At 34.0% G+C, this 15,839-nt stretch overlaps 1 protein-coding gene and 1 long non-coding RNA gene across 2 annotated transcripts in view; one reads left to right on the plus strand and one right to left on the minus strand.

Moving 5' to 3' along the window:
• Nucleotides 1-15,839, plus strand: part of NUP153 (nucleoporin 153) — a 72,931-nt gene that overhangs the window by 12,097 nt on the left and 44,995 nt on the right. Inside the window, exon 2 of the mRNA XM_031946807.1 lies at nt 12,016-12,241. Within this exon, the coding sequence (XP_031802667.1) occupies nt 12,016-12,241 (226 nt within the window). The remainder of the gene's footprint in view (nt 1-12,015; nt 12,242-15,839) is intronic.
• Nucleotides 473-3,655, minus strand: LOC116420633. Its single transcript, XR_004231009.1, has 2 exons — nt 3,509-3,655; nt 473-1,167 (listed from the first exon to the last, which is right to left on the minus strand). It is a non-coding gene; the product is annotated as an uncharacterized LOC116420633 (long non-coding RNA).

The following is a 15,839-nucleotide window of genomic DNA, read 5'->3' on the forward strand; positions in this document are numbered from 1 at the left end:
TTGGTAGTTTGGTTGGTATGGCACTGGAATTGTTATTTTTATTAGTTCAGCCTACCCGTGGACAAGTGATATTTTTCCAGTTGTTTATATCTGCCTTTATTTTTGTGAAATGTTTTATAATTGTGCCCATGTAATTATGGGTTTGTCTTGGCACTTTTAAGTATTTTATGTTGTCTATTTATTTTAAATGGACTTTCTCGATCTCTTGTTCTTGGACTTTGCTGGAAATGTGGAGAAATGCTGGTGGCTTATATGGGTTCATTTTATGTTTTGCGATTTTGCTAAAATTGTTAATAATTTTAAGTTAACAATTTTTGGTTAATTGTCTAGGATTTTCTGAATATACCATTCTCAGTATACCATAAGTATATTAGTATGTCATCAGCAGAGTGATTGTTTTGTTTCCTCATTGCCTGTTCTAATTCCTTCAATTTCTTCCTCTTATTGTTAATGTTTAATATTTCTAGGACAATATTCAATAATAGTGGGGGTGATGTGTATCCTTATTTTTCCCTTTATCTTATTGGGAAGGTTTCTAGGTTATTCCCAAAATTGCATGTTTTTTTTTGTTTGTTTGTTTGTTTGTTTGTTTTTTTTAAGGTTAATGTCTTGGTAAGTTTTTTATTTCTTGGTCCTCTGACTTTCATTGCTAGAAGTTCTGGAATTTTACACATCTATTAAATTTGACAGTCTTATACTCTTATTGAGCCACAATATTCACTATGACAGATATCATTTCTCCTGTGATAAAATTTATTGAAGATGACAAAGATTAATTCTTTAAATTTTATTTTCTTTTTCTTGAGTTGCTTATTTAGCTATTCCTTCCTTCTTCCTTTTTAGGGTTAAGTAATTATGTGATAGAAAAATTGCTTAAATTGATCTTGCCTGTGTTGAACAATTTTGCATTTGTGAAGCTATGAATGGGGGGGGGGGGGGGTAAAGGGTGAATGGGAAACAGTGTAGGACAACAGAAAATGAAGTAATGCCACAGGGAAATAACACTATTTTAGAAAGACACTCTGTTGACTACATTTCTAAATGCTTATTTTAGAATACCACAGTTATTATTTTTTCTTAGAAATAGGTTGTCCTGTGAAAGGCTTTGTTCTTCTCAGTAGTTCAGTGATCCAAAGCAATTGCATATTGTTGGACAGAAAATGCCATCTGCAATCAGAAAAAGAACTAAGGAGATTGAATCAATACATTCCCTGTTTTTCTGGTTTTTTTTAATCTTCTCTCCATGATTTTTCTCTTTTGCTCTTATTTTTTTTTCTTCCTACATGATTCATAAAACAATGTGTATTAAAAGTAAAAACTAAAACATTTTTGACAACTTATTTTTTTTTTTATCTAAGGGAATGCAATACAGTATGTTTAAGCTGAATACAATATAATTAAATGTAATATAAGTACATTGTCATGATAACAGGTAATTAATCAACTGAGAAAACTTGTCTTCTGTTGATTCTAATGTATTCTTGGCCACTGTCAGTGTTTCTCAAGAGTATTTAAATTCTAAAATAATCTTACTTTAGGCTTTTGCCTCATCACTTACCTGTAATAGCTTTAATTTTCATCATTGTTCAGTGTCCTGACCTAAGTAGCCCTCCAGGTTGATACTTCTTTGCTATATATATATTTTTTTATATAGCTTTTTATTTACAAGATATATGCATGGGTAATTTTTCAGCATTGACCCTTGCAAAACCTTCTGTTCTAATTTTTCCCCTCTTTCCCCCCACCCCTTCCTCTAGATGGCAGGTAGTTCAATATATGTTAAATATGTTAAAGTATATATTAAATATAATATATGTATACATATTTATACAGTCATCTTGCACACAAAAAAAATCAGATTTAGAAATAAGGTAAAAATAACCTGAGAAGGAAAACAAAAATGCAAGCGGACAAAAACAGAAATAGTGGAAATGCTATGTTCTGGTCCACACTCATTCTTTTGCTGGGTGTAACTGGTTCTCTTCATTATTGAATAATTGGAACTGATTTGGTTCATCTCATTAAGAGAGAACCACATTCATCAGAATTGATCATCATATAATATTGTTGTTGAAGTGTATAATGATCTCCTGGTTCTGCTAATTTCACTCAGCATCAGTTCATGTAAGTCTCTCCAGGCTTTTCTGAAATCATCCTGCTGGGATGATTTCAGATCATTTCTTACAGAACAATAATATTCCATAACATTCATATACTACAACTTATTCAGCCATTCTCCAATAGATAGGCATCCATTAAATTTCCAGTTTCTAGCCACTACAAAAAGGGCTCTTTGCCTTATTTTTCAGAGATTGTTTTATTGGCTCTCTCAGAAGTGAAAGAAGTTGAAAGATTTGTCTTCTAACAAGTTGGTAAGGGTGGGGTGAAATAAATAATTCTCACAGAATACCTAGGCTTTTTTTTGGTCCCCGTCTCCAACTACTTTGCTCCTTTTACTTTGGCTTCTGGTGCTAGCTCTATGCCTGACTTCAGAAGAAGGTTGTGTGAAAGATAGGGCAGGAGAAAGATTTGGCTCAGTAAGAAGGAAAATGAATTTTTTAAGATGATTTGAAGAGCTTTGAAATAGTGAAGATCATAGAAAATGGGGAAAAACTAAAGAAAGGATTGAACCTGAAAGAGGATTGGATGGAGGATTCACTTCCATAAGTGTAAGAGCTAGTTGGATGGTCAGGCTTAAAAACAGAATTGTCAGATTCCTTTCCATTGTGGCAGGAAGTTTGGCAATGGGTAGTAATAGTCCAAGCTGTTGTGTTTAGCATTTTTGTCAGTGACTTGAATGAAGGAATAGTTTTTTTTATATTTATAAATAACAAAACTTCAAGAGATAGATGACATCCTGGATCATAGAGTCAATATCCAAAAAGATCTTTATAGGCTAGATTGGGAGTTTATAAGCTGGATCTGGAAGCTTCTTTTCTTTTTTAAACATTTTCCTAATTATATTTCAGTATAATTGTTTTTCTTTGTAATCCTCTGTATTTTGTTTTAGTATATTTTAAAACATTTTAAGGAATTCATAGGTTGTAAGAGATTGTCAAAGGGATCCATGACTTGGAATTAAGAACATCTGGGGTAGAGCCTTATATTTCGTTAATAAAATGATTGTATTTCTTTGTACACAGGCATAAAAAATTAATTTTCTCTTCTGCCTTTGTCATACCACCTCTGGGAGAATTGTGTTCAGGTTGAGGCAAAATTTAAGAAGGGCTTTTTGATAATCTGGAAAGGAACTGGTTGTGTATGTAGTACGGAGAAGAAAAGATTAGAGGAGGAACATAATACATGTGCTTTTAAGTTTTTGAAGGGCTTTCATATGGAGTAGGGATTAGACTTACTTGTTTTGACTCCAAAGATAGAATTAGTGGAAGCAATGAATTTCTATTCATTGCTTCTGTTTGCAAAGAAGTAAACTTGATGTCAGTGATGGGATGGGGAGACCAAAAAAACAACTTTCCAATAATTAGACCTTTCTATAGAAATGAGTTACCTTGAGAGATATAGTGAGTTCTTCCCCCTTAGAAGTTTTCAATCCAAGGTCAGACGATCACTTGTTGGTTATGTTTTAACGTGAGGCTCTTGCATATTTGTCTTCTAGAGGTTCCTTCCGATTTTCAAATTCTATGATTTTGTGACTTAAACCTAAAGGAGAATTGGGGGGAGGGAGGGTGTGGTTATCAATGTGCTAAATAGTGATAGAGGTAGTCTGAGTGAGGAAAATAACAACTCTGGAGTTGTAAACATTCAGATGCATTTTGCTAGTAATTCAGTGTAGTAGTGCTACTGGAAAGAAATGTGAAAACTGAGGATTATCCTCCATTAAGTATCAGGGTTTGCTAAGATTTAGCATCAAGCTTTCAATGTTTTGTAATTTTGTCACCATTAAGTCTGCTTTTTGTGCTCAGCACAGGCACATTTCTTTCCTATAAGAGAAAGTGCAGGGGATCAGGGTACACATCTTCACGTATTTGGTATTATCAGGAACAATCAAATGTTCATTTAAAAAGATTGTAAAAAAACTAGGTAAAAAAGGATCTTGACTCAAGGTGTGTTATGTGTGTGGGGGGGTGAAGTTGGAGGGTGGAAGAATGTCATGCAGAAGAAAAGATGGTAATTACTGAATACATGAGATCTAAGAAAACAAATTTGGGACTTCTGGAAAGTGATTGGATAGTTTGAAAAGGAGCGTCTATTTGTCTTCCAAGGAAAAAGTAGATTCATAAATACTAAGTGATAGATCATCCAGTAAAGATCAGAGGGGGGAAAAAAAAAAAAAACTTGTGGAAGTCTAACTACCTGTTGAAAGATACTGACATAGATATTTGTTAACAACAATGGGAAAAATCTTTTGTACCCAAGAAATGAAATGTCCCTTTCTAAGACTTGTCAGTTAGTGAATATTTGTTAAGGATTTTTGTGGTGTTCTTCTTTAAAATATAATGGTTCTCTGGGAGCAAGTTTCTTGGGGAGGTAGCCCTATTATCAGTTCAGATTAATAATCACCCCAAATGCAGCCAGGGATTAAAGTACAGTCTTTTATTGTCTCTTCCAAAATCTGATCTCCTTCACTTGGGGCTTGGCTAGTTTTCTGGAGGCCTTCTCTCTCCTTGGTTCCAAGAGCTCTTGCAGCTAGTCCTTTGCCTCTGCTCCTTTCAGCCTCCAGTCAGCACAAAGGTGGAAGATGGAATGAATCTGACTCCTCTAGCTCAACTCCGAATGTCTCCAGGCAGCACCAACGTGAAAGTTGGAATGAATCTATCTTGCCTCTGAGAGAGGGCTTGTGGGCTTCTATATGTCCTAGAGTGCTCCTGGCTCTCAGTCTCCCAGAGTGCTCTGTGTCAGTTCCAGAATGCCTCTGTGTCTGTCCCAGAGTGCTTTCTGACCCCATGAGCTTCTTGCTTATATGAGCTCTCTAAAGGTGTGAACACAACATTGTTTCTATCAGTACCTTGTTTCTTCTGGCCCATAACATCTCCTTGTAAGATCAGATCAATCATACTGAACCATGCTAAATTAGATAATTATTGTCTCTATCAACTCTAATGAGTTAACACTTTGTAAGAATTCCAACAGACTTTTTCTATGCTAATAAGCATTGAATAGAAAGGCAAACCATACATAGTATTTGTTTTCAAGGGGCTCACAATCTAATGGACTATACAACATAAGGTTTCCTGAAGGCAATAGGATTTTAGCTAGGACTTGAAGGTGGGGGTAAAGAAAAGGGGAAAGGGGCAGCTAGGTGGTGCAGTGGATAGCGCACCATCCCTGAAGTCAGGAGAACCTGAGTTCAAATCTGGCCTCAGAGACTTAAAATTTCGTAGCTGTTACCCTGGGAAAGTCACTTGACTCCAATTGCCGCAGCCAAAAAAAAAAAAAAAAAGAAAAGAAAAGAAAGAAAGGGGGGAAGAGTGTTCTGAGGACAGCTAGTACAAATGCCTACTTGGACTTGGTATATAGAATGTGGTCTTTAAGAGTTACTGTATCACAAAGTAGAGAGAAAAGATTCTGGATGGAGAGATTAAGAAGATGTTAAAAAAAAAAAAAAAAAAAAAGATTTGAAAAGTTAAGAGGAGGCCAGATTGATTATAAAGGCTCTTAGTGACAAACTACCCATTTCTGATGAATTATATGGATACATGTAATTTGGCCGAAATGAACATTAGATTATGCTTGCTAAAGATTATGAAGTCTTAAAAAAAACTGAAGACCTTACAGGAATGGCTATTGTTGTCTTCAGAGCTGTTAATTGAAGGCAGTGGATTTGGAAATAAAAAGCATGCTTTGGAAATGAACAGTCAATTTGTTTAGAAGATGTTATTTTTACATAACCGTCATCTTCTACTCCTTTCAAGAGTGTCTTGCAAATCAAATTATAAGGCATTTAAGTTGAAAAAGAAAAAAGCAGTGTATCTACCAAGCTAAATAACGAAGTGGCTACAATGTAGAAAGATTAGTTGATACACCTCAAGGGTTGTCTAATAAAGGAGCCATCAGTTAATATCTCTGTCTTCAAATTTCATTGGAAATATACAAAGTGTGGCTAACTAGCAAGATAAACTAGAGATCTTAAAGCCAAGGAGGCAAATTTGAACTCATGTATATAATTGAACCTAAATGGGATGAAAAATAATTAGAAAAATACTTCTGGAAGAGTAAACAGAATAAAGTAAAAAGATAGGATAGTATCTGAGAAAATCCAGGAGCCAAAGAGAGGTGAAGAATATTTGGGTGAAGATCACAGGAAACAAACAAAAATACTACTATCGTCTGGGCATCCTCGATTTGGAGAGGAAAGAAAGTAGATGAACAGGAAACATCACAGTGCTGGCACAGTGGCAGTAGAACGTAAGCTCTTGAGGATAAAGACTGTCTTGTCAGGGAGTGGGATGTTTACTAGTTTCTTGTCGATTAGTGTATATAGTAGTGATGTGGGACTGGAAATTTAATGACAGTTTCTTCATAAGATGAGGGAATCACCTTATGAAAAGTAATTTTTTAGAAGAATTGTTTTTATTTTAAATTTAAACGCCAAATAAAATCGACATTTCTATTTATATAGTACAACAGAAAAAAGGTCTGTTGTACAGGAAATCGAATCTGTATATACAACTTGCTTTTTTTTTTTTTTTTTTTCAAATTAAATCTGTAATTTTCAAAGTAATTTAAATCTTAATTAAATCTAATTTTTACCAAGAGAGAAGTATTGGGTTCTAATTATCATTAACAGAGCAAAATGAAGCCCAGATGAAAGTTCATGAAGAAAACAGTAACAGAATGGAATTTATGGCATTTTTCATATATAGAGAAAGGTGTTTTACTGATTCTTATTGGCTATACTATTCTTATTGTTTTCCCACCTTTTTTACCAAGCAGTGCTCAGGAAGTCAGAGACATATCTAAATCTTAGCTTTCTTAAAATGACTTTTTGTAGATTTCTGGGTTCAGATTCTTCAGATTGGATATCTTATCTATGGGTTCATTTTCAATCAAGAGGCCAAGTGTAGGAGGTCAAATTAAGATACTAACATACCAGATTAAATTTATTAGACATAAATATAACAGATTAAATTTATTAAACTGGCAAATCAGGTAGATAAAGGGAATGCTGTAGACCTACTTTTAAGAATTTCATAGAGTATCTCTCTGTACCTGACCTTTCTTTCTTAAAAAACAAATACATTTTTATTCTTCATAACAAACTCTACCTGGAAGGTAGAGTGCTCATAATAGGTCATAATAACACCTGCCACTCAGTGTAATCAAAGTATTTGATTAATTCACAAATGCTATTTTTATAAAAATATATGGAGATGAGCCAGACAATAGTAGAAAGTTAGATGAATTCAGAACTAGTTGATAATGATAGTGCCTATCTCTCAGGGTGGTTGTGAGGAATAAGTGAAGTAGTATTTTGTAAAGTGCTTTGTAAACCTTAAAGAGCTACATAAATGCTACTTATTAAGTATTCTTGTGTTTTGTTAAAAGAATTAGATTCTAAAAATAAGGCAGCAGTCCTTCTGTATTCTGCTCTGATCATACTACATCTGGAAATTTTTGATTAATCCTGGGTACTTTTATTTTAGAAGGGAAAAACCTAAAATGTAGGTCATTCCAGTGATAATGACGTTTAAGTTTATGGAATATGAAAATTGCAGTGGTTTAAGCTTCAAGAACAGGAATCTGTGGAAGAACTTCCTAGTTGTCAATATTTTGATGGCTGTTATGTGGAGGAAGGATTAGACTTGGTTTTATTTGACTCTAGAAGGCAGAATTAGCAGTGGGTGGTTTTGCAAAGGGTCAGATTTAGGTCTGAAGTAAGGAAAAACTTGGCTAACAATTAGTTAACCCAAAAAGTAAAAAGTATAACAAGCTGAGTTGAGGAGTAGCAGTAGGTTTTTTATTAAATGTCACCAAGCAAAGGCTGGATCACCACTTGTAAGGTCTGTTGTAGAAGGGGTTCTTTTTCAGTTATGATTTTGACTAGATTGCCACTGAGGGCCTTTCCAGTTCTAAAATTCTGTGATTATATGATACAGTTTTATATAAGTACATTGTGAGTTACAACAGAGACCTAGCAGCCTCTGTCTCTGATCAGAGAATACTCTTTAATTTGCCAATTTGATCTCAGTGCATTTTCCTCTCCCAGGAATTTCCTTTAAATTTACTTTAATTTTTATCTCCTTCCTCTCCCAGGAAAATGGGGGTAGTACTCTTTTTCTTCCACAAGATGATCCCTTCCATAGTACTTCTTGGTCCTTTCTTATGTGGTTGTAGTCTGTCTTGTTATATGCCAAATCTTTTCACTGAAAATAAACCACTGTGAGGAACTGAACTATATAATAGTTTCTGAACTATACAAATATACAAAGCACTGGAATATGGAAAAAGACACAAATGCCCTGATTATTATCTCTTGTGAGAATTGAACTAATTTAAAGTTGCCACAGTTGGGAGATCAAAGCTTTTCAGAAGTCATCCTAGCTAAAGGCTCTTGAACTCCTTAATCAGACCTAGAGAGCCTGTAGGGTCACACTAGTTTGGGATACAAATTCATATGTTAAATACCAAAAGGGAAAAGTTACAAATATTAGTACCTTTATGAAACAGTGTAAATGGTGGAAGCAAACAAATTTGCAAGCTTGCTAGACAGTCCAAATAAGCAACATCAACTCCATATTCATGAATGAAACTTACTGAGATTAACAGCAAAAGTCTAGGCATAAAAAAAATGAGCTTATTATTTGGTTCTAGAATGCTGTAAGAAAAATAAAACAACACAAACCAACAACTTTGAGTTTCAAATTCTTTCTCTCCCTTTCTGTTCCTCCCCCACCCATTGAAAAGGTAAGCAATATGGTAGCAATAATATATGTGAAATCAGGAAAATATATTTCCAGATTAGCTGTGTTGGAAAGGGGGATGGGAACAAAGAAAGCAAAACATTGATTCAATTTGCACTTGGGGTTTGGAAGTTCTTCGGAGCTAGTTAACAATTTTCATAATAGCTCCAGAGGACCATTTATACTCTAAAATCTTGGTGCCTCCTATTCAAATCACACTTACACACAGACAAAAAAGTAGAAATGGAACTTCAGAAGATGCCAATACGAATAATAGTGCTTTAAGATTTGGAAATTGTTTTACAAATATTATCTTATTTTACCTTAATAGCAAACCTGAGAAATAGGATGATTCAGAGATGGTGTCTAGACTAGGCAAAGTATATTCTGAAGTACTGTAATTTCTTAAAAGCAAATGATAGTGTTATATGATTTCTGATAGGTATGGGAAAAATGGGGGGGGGGCATAGCAATATTACTAACCAAAAAAGATTATTGAAAGGACAATACTATTGATTCAGCCTATTTTCTCAAAATTTGGGGGAGGAGGGTGATGCATATTTTAATGGTGTCCTTGATTAAAAATGAGCAAGCAATATTTTCTAGTTCTTCATTTTTCCAACTCTTTGTGTCCTCATTTGAGGTTTTTTTGGGCAAAGATACTGAAATGATTTGTCATTTCCTTCTCCAGATCATTTTACAGATGAGGAATTGGTAACAGGGTTAAGTGACTTGCCCACAGCTAGGCAGTGTTGAGATCATATTTGAACTCAAGAGAATGAATCTTCCTAACGTTAGGCTGAGAATTCTGTCTACTGTGCGCCCACCTAGTTGCCCAACAAATTTTCTTGTACAGGTATTTGTAAAGTACCCAAATTCTTATCATAAAGATAAGATAAGCTTATCTTATACTGAATATCATGCTTCAGTGCATTATAGCTGGACTCAAAAGTGTCATAACTCATTTGGGCCTTTTGGAGATGAGCCTTTTTAGTTTTTATTTTTGCTTGGTGAAGATTTAAGGCTTGTATTGATTTGGTTACAAAATAAGGTTAATTATTTGTCAATACTGTAAGAGAAATTTGGGGCAGGAGAAAGTTTTATCTTTTATCAGGATGTAATTATGTTTTTCAGCATTGTATAATTTCTATTTTTTCAACCTGCTTATGTAGTATTGGAATTAATTCTTTAAATGTTTGATAGAATTACCTTAAATGCATATATATAGCTCTGGTTTGTTTTACCTAAGCCTCACTCTTTTTTTAAAATTTTTTTTTTTTTTTTTTTATTTAATAGCCTTTTATTTACAGGTTATATGTATGGGTAACTTTACAGCATTAACAATTGCCAAACCTCTTGTTCCAAATTTTCACCTCTTCCCCCCACTCCCTCCCTCAGATGGCAGGATGACCAGTAGATGTTAAATATATTAAAATATAAATTAGATACACAATAAGTATACATGACCAAAACGTTATTTTGCTGTACAAAAAGAATCAGACTCTGAAATATTGTACAATTAGCTTGTGAAGGAAATCAAAAATGCAGGTGGGCATAAATATAGGGATTGGGAATTCATTGTAATGGTTTTTAGTCATCACCCAGAGTTCTTTCTCTGGGCGTAGCTGGTTCAGTTCATTACTGCTCCATTGGAAATGATTTGGTTGATCTCATTGCTGAGGATGGCCAGGTCCATCAGAACTGGTCATCATATAGTATTGTTGTTGAAGTACATAATGATCTCCTGGCCCTGCTCATTTCACTCAGCCATCAGTTCGTGTAAGTCTCTCCAGGCCTTTCTGAAATCATCCTGTTGGTCATTTCTTACAGAACAATAATATTCCATAATATTCATATACCACAATTTATTCAGCCATTCTCCAACTGATGGGCATCCACTCAGTTTCCAGTTTCTAGCCACTACAAAGAGGGCTGCCACAAACATTTGTGCACATTCGTGCACATACAGGTCCCTTTCCCTTCTTTATGATCTTTTTGGGATATAAGCCCAATAGTAACACTGCTGGATCAAAGGGTATGCACAGTTTGATAACTTTTTGAGCATAGTTCCAAACTACTCTCCAGAATGGTTGGATTTGTTCACAACTCCACCAACAATGCATCAATGTCCTAGTTTTCCTGCATCCCCTCCAACAATCATCATTATTTTTACCTATCATCTTTAAGCCTCACTCTTAAAAGAGCATTTCCTTATATGTAGTTAAAAAAATTATGAAATTCAATCTCCCACTGAATATAACAAAATTCATTTTTTATACCATTTTTACCACCCCTTTAATGTGTTGGCCCCTTTTTTTGCCATGAAGTTTGTGAGATAGAAGTATTCTTTTTTCTTCAGAATTATTTTTTTTTCAAAAGCTAATATGACCAACCTACAACAAATAATTTCTTAATTTTGAGTGTTGTTTAGTCATTTTTAATTAGAAGCTCTTATGGGGATAGGAAGAAAATGTTCTTGGTTTTCCTGTATGTGTACTATATGTGAGGGAGTTTGACTTCATAACAGAACATATTTTATCTCTATCATAGTTCTCTTAAAAGGTAACTGTAGTGCTTATGAAAGAACACCAAATTTGGAGTTGGAAGACTTGAATCCTTGCTCTGCCACTTACTAGCTATGTGATTTGTGCAGTCTTTGAGACTCAGCTGCATATAGACAGCTCCTAAATAGAATTATCAATCCAAGGTCTCTATTTCAACAAGTTCAGAGCGGAAATAATTATTTTCTTCTAAAAATGACATAAAAAACTATTGTTTTGAGAATCTGAACTTTGCTTAATGCCTAACAGTTTTTGTTACACGGTAGGAATTTAGTACATTTTTATTGATGACTATTATTGTTTATAAAAACATAGCTAAGATGTGGAAATTATTGATTTTATGTGACAGTATGAGTTTATTTTAAAATACTTTTAAAAGCTGAGCTCTTTTAAATAGGACTAACAAAGTACTCTGTAGTGATCATATTAAGGTATCTAATTATTCCTCAGTCACTTTCTTATATATCTGTTTTTAAGATCTATTTGATGATGCTATTTTTAAAAAAAATTAAGTTGAAATATATCTAATAGTTGTTGACATCATTAAACAGCATGAGTTTTTGTTTGTTTGTTTTTGTTTTTACTTCCAACAGGGCATCCTTAGTAGAGTTACAGAATCTGTTAAGAACATCGTCCCAGCATGGCTACAGAAGTATTTCAACAAAAACGAAACTGCCTATGTACATTCAGATGACAACAGGGAATCAAGACATTGGCAAGAGAATACACAAAATGATCATCTTTTATATACAGATGAGGAAAACCCAATTATTAATGATGGGAGAATCACTCCAGATCCAGCGATCAGTAATACAGAAGGTAATTGGAAGGATTAGCAGCAATGTTATAATTCTACTTGTTTTGATTTTTTAAAAATTAAAAATAAACTTTATTGAACGTAATCATTGTTAAAATCTAACCAAATAATTGAATGAAAAAATGAGTTACAAATAATATATTCTGGTAATGTGACTTCATAGTTCTTTTTTATTTGGGTTGTTTCATGGAAATTTTCATTTTTCTTTCTTGGGGGAAATGGTATTTACTTGTCATCTTTTGATTCTTCTCTTGATTATTTATGGTCACAATTAGGTCACTAATATAAAGTACATGTTTTTGGAAGTTTGACAGCTATAATTATATAAAAGTAGTCAGCTGGCTATAATAATTAACATTGTTATCTGTTCATTTAGGCTATTCAGTAGTTTGGATTCCTGTATAAATTTGAAAGAGGCCAGAGTGAATAGAAGTAATTAACTTATAAGAGAAGAAATGCTAAGTTGTTAATCTTTTCTTACATAATATTAATTTACAATTTTTTGAGTGTACTTTTATCCTTACTGGAAATAGAATAAATTTTATGTACCATACTTGGCTTAAAGTAAAGGTGTTTTTGTGCCATGAATGAAAACCTGCTAAAACAGAACAATTACTTGCCATCCCAAAATATAGAAGGTAAAAGTTTGCAGTATAACTTTGTGTACCTGAGCTTAACTAGAAAGCAACTGTAATGATGAGGAAGATCACATACCATAAATTATTATCTCTAGTCAGATAAATCCTAGATTTATGCAGCCCATTAATTGTCTTTCCTGAGTTGCTTTTTGGACATCTCCTTCTTGAATAGCCATTGACATCTCAAACCCACCATGTCTAAAACAGAGCTTTTTATTTTTCTCCTCAAATTCATCCTTCTCAAACTTTTCTTGTTTCTATTGAGGATATCAATTCTTCTAGTGACCTCTTCTAGACCTTGGAATTATCCTTGTCTCACTGTCACTTTCCTTGGATAGTTGCCGCGTCACTTTTAATTTCAGTCTCTCTCACATATACCCTCTTTTAACTCACTGCCACCATCCTAGTTGACTATCTTTTCCCTTCACTATTATTTGATGCTCCTGCCTCTAGTGTCTCTTCCTTGCCAACCTAATCTTCACACATTTGTTTAAAATGATCATTTCTAAAGCATGAGTATGATCATTTTCTGGCTCATCTAGCTCCACTGATTCCCTCTTTACTTTCAAAATCTATATCCGGTGCTATTTAATTATTAGGTCATTCTAGTCAGATAGTGGAAATAGAAAGGAATGGTCAAATTGAAGACTGTTGTAGAGGTGTAATCTTTAACATTTGGGAAATGACTGTAAGTGGGCTAAGAGAAGGAAGAGTCAAAGATAACTGAGGTTTCTGTGAGAATGATGGTGCTATCAATAAAATTAAAGAAATTAGAGATGAGGCTTTACAAATTCAGTTTTATGTGTGTTATTCCTTTTGTTCTAGGAGGGTATTTTAGGTAGGGATAATCTAGAACCTGGAAATATGGGGTGGAAGCTCTGAGGTGTAAAATTTTGAACATTTATATTTTAGCCAAACTGATGGTGTTTCTTCTTTATCCTTTTCTACCCCTCTGCATTTGTTTGAGGTCCCTTGCTTATAATATTTTCTCTCTGTATTTTAACTTCTTTCAGGGTTCAGCTAAGGTACCTGTACTTCTATGTAGCTGTCCCTGATTCTTCTCAGTTGAAAGTGAGCTCTTACTTAACTTAGCATGTTGCCTGGATTCCTCCTTTGCCCTTTTTCATCTTTCCTTGTTTTATACTTGTATACCTGGCAATATTGACAGGTGGTGGCAAGAATATTAAATCTAAATCTAGGACCTTGGATTTAAGTCCTGCTCCTTACTAATTCTTATTGTGGACAAGTAACTTAATCCTTTAAAGCTTCAGTTTTCTTCATCTGTAAAATTGGACTGATGATAAATACTTTTCACAGGATTGTAAACAATGTTTTTTTCAAACTGTAAAGTGTTATATAAATGTGACTTAGGTTGTATTTCCCCTCTTTAAAATTGCTTGTTGAAGCAAATATTGTAATCATTTTAGCATACATTTGGTACATTTTGAATTGGAAAATATTTGAGGTCCCTTCTAGCCCTGAAATTCTGTGAATCTTTGTCATATACAGCTCTGGTAGTTCATTTCCTTGTCTCCTATCCTTTATTAGATCCCCAGTACCAAAGAAAAATAGCTTACCAAACAAACTCATTCAAAATCGTCTTGTAATCTCTAACCTCTTAACCTATTTTTCTAACCTTATTTCATGCCACTTTCCCATATATGCTATTCTCTGTGCTCCAGTCAAATTAAGCTATTTGCTGACTCCCAGATGTCATATTTTGTTTCTGTGTCTTTGCTTTCTAGTTATATGTACCTATAATATCATTTTGCTTAATCTTCCAACATATTTAATACAGTGTCATTTTTATTATAACCCTCAAGTATATCTTTTCTCCTCTATTGTTATAAATTGTTCAGAGCAAGGGACTTTGTCTACTTTTTTTTTCCCTTTACCACCAATCACAGGCCTTTGTACCTCTTCTCCCAAATTGTTCATACTATCCTTTCTTCTCTTTGAAGTTATTGTTCTATATATCTTCTCCCCATCACAGCCAAATAATTAGAAAATGCCCTCTAAACTTGTTGCATCCAGTTTCTCACCTCCATTTCAGTTCTAAATACTTTGCAATCTGGCATCCTCCATTGTACACACTTTCTTAATTGCTAAATCAGTTGACTTTTTTCTATGCTTCATTTTTCTTGACCTTTTCTAGCATTTATGCCTAACATTTTACATTGTTGATTACATGCTTTTCTCCTATATGTTGTCATTCCTGATTTTCTGTGACATAACTATTCTTCTAGTTCTTATCCTACCTTGTCTGACTTCTTTTCTAGTCTCCTTTAGGAGAATTCATGGGTTGAATTGGATGTTTCCCAGGACTCTGTTTCTGGCCTCTTTAGTTCCTATCCAGTTATTTCTTAAGTGGATGGTTCTCAGATAACTATATACATATTCACAGAACTGGACCTTGAGAGACAAATGAGAGAGACATTCACAAGAGTCTCAAAACATTTTTCTTCAGTTTAAATTACTACCAGTTTCTTGCTGGTTTTATAATCACTCTAAGGGATAAAAAATTAATTCAAAAGGGACAGGTAGGTAGATACCTTGATTTAGGGAGGCAGTTTAGTATGGGGAATATTATAGTGGATTTGGAACTTTGAAAACCTGAATTAAAATTTTGACTGACTCTTTAATTGTATGAATACAGGCAAGTCACTTAATCCCTTCTACTGTTAGTGATCCCATATGTAAAATGAGAGGGTTAGCTTACTTTAGCTTACTTTCAGCCCTGTAGTGTGTATGCGCAAGCACACACACACTCTCAGGTTATCATATAAATATCTTGAGCTCAGTATGTTCTACTAAAACCAAGTTAATCTTCCTGAAATTCACCTTTGTCCCTAATTACCAATTTCTGTTGAAGCACCTCTATCCTTCAGGTCATTCAGGTGGTTAATTTTAGTGTTTTCCTCAGTTCTTCCTTCTTTCATATCCAATCATTTTCACTTGTTAT

Source organism: Sarcophilus harrisii, chromosome 1, assembly GCF_902635505.1.
Source record: "Sarcophilus harrisii chromosome 1, mSarHar1.11, whole genome shotgun sequence".
NCBI lineage: Eukaryota > Metazoa > Chordata > Mammalia > Dasyuromorphia > Dasyuridae > Sarcophilus > Sarcophilus harrisii.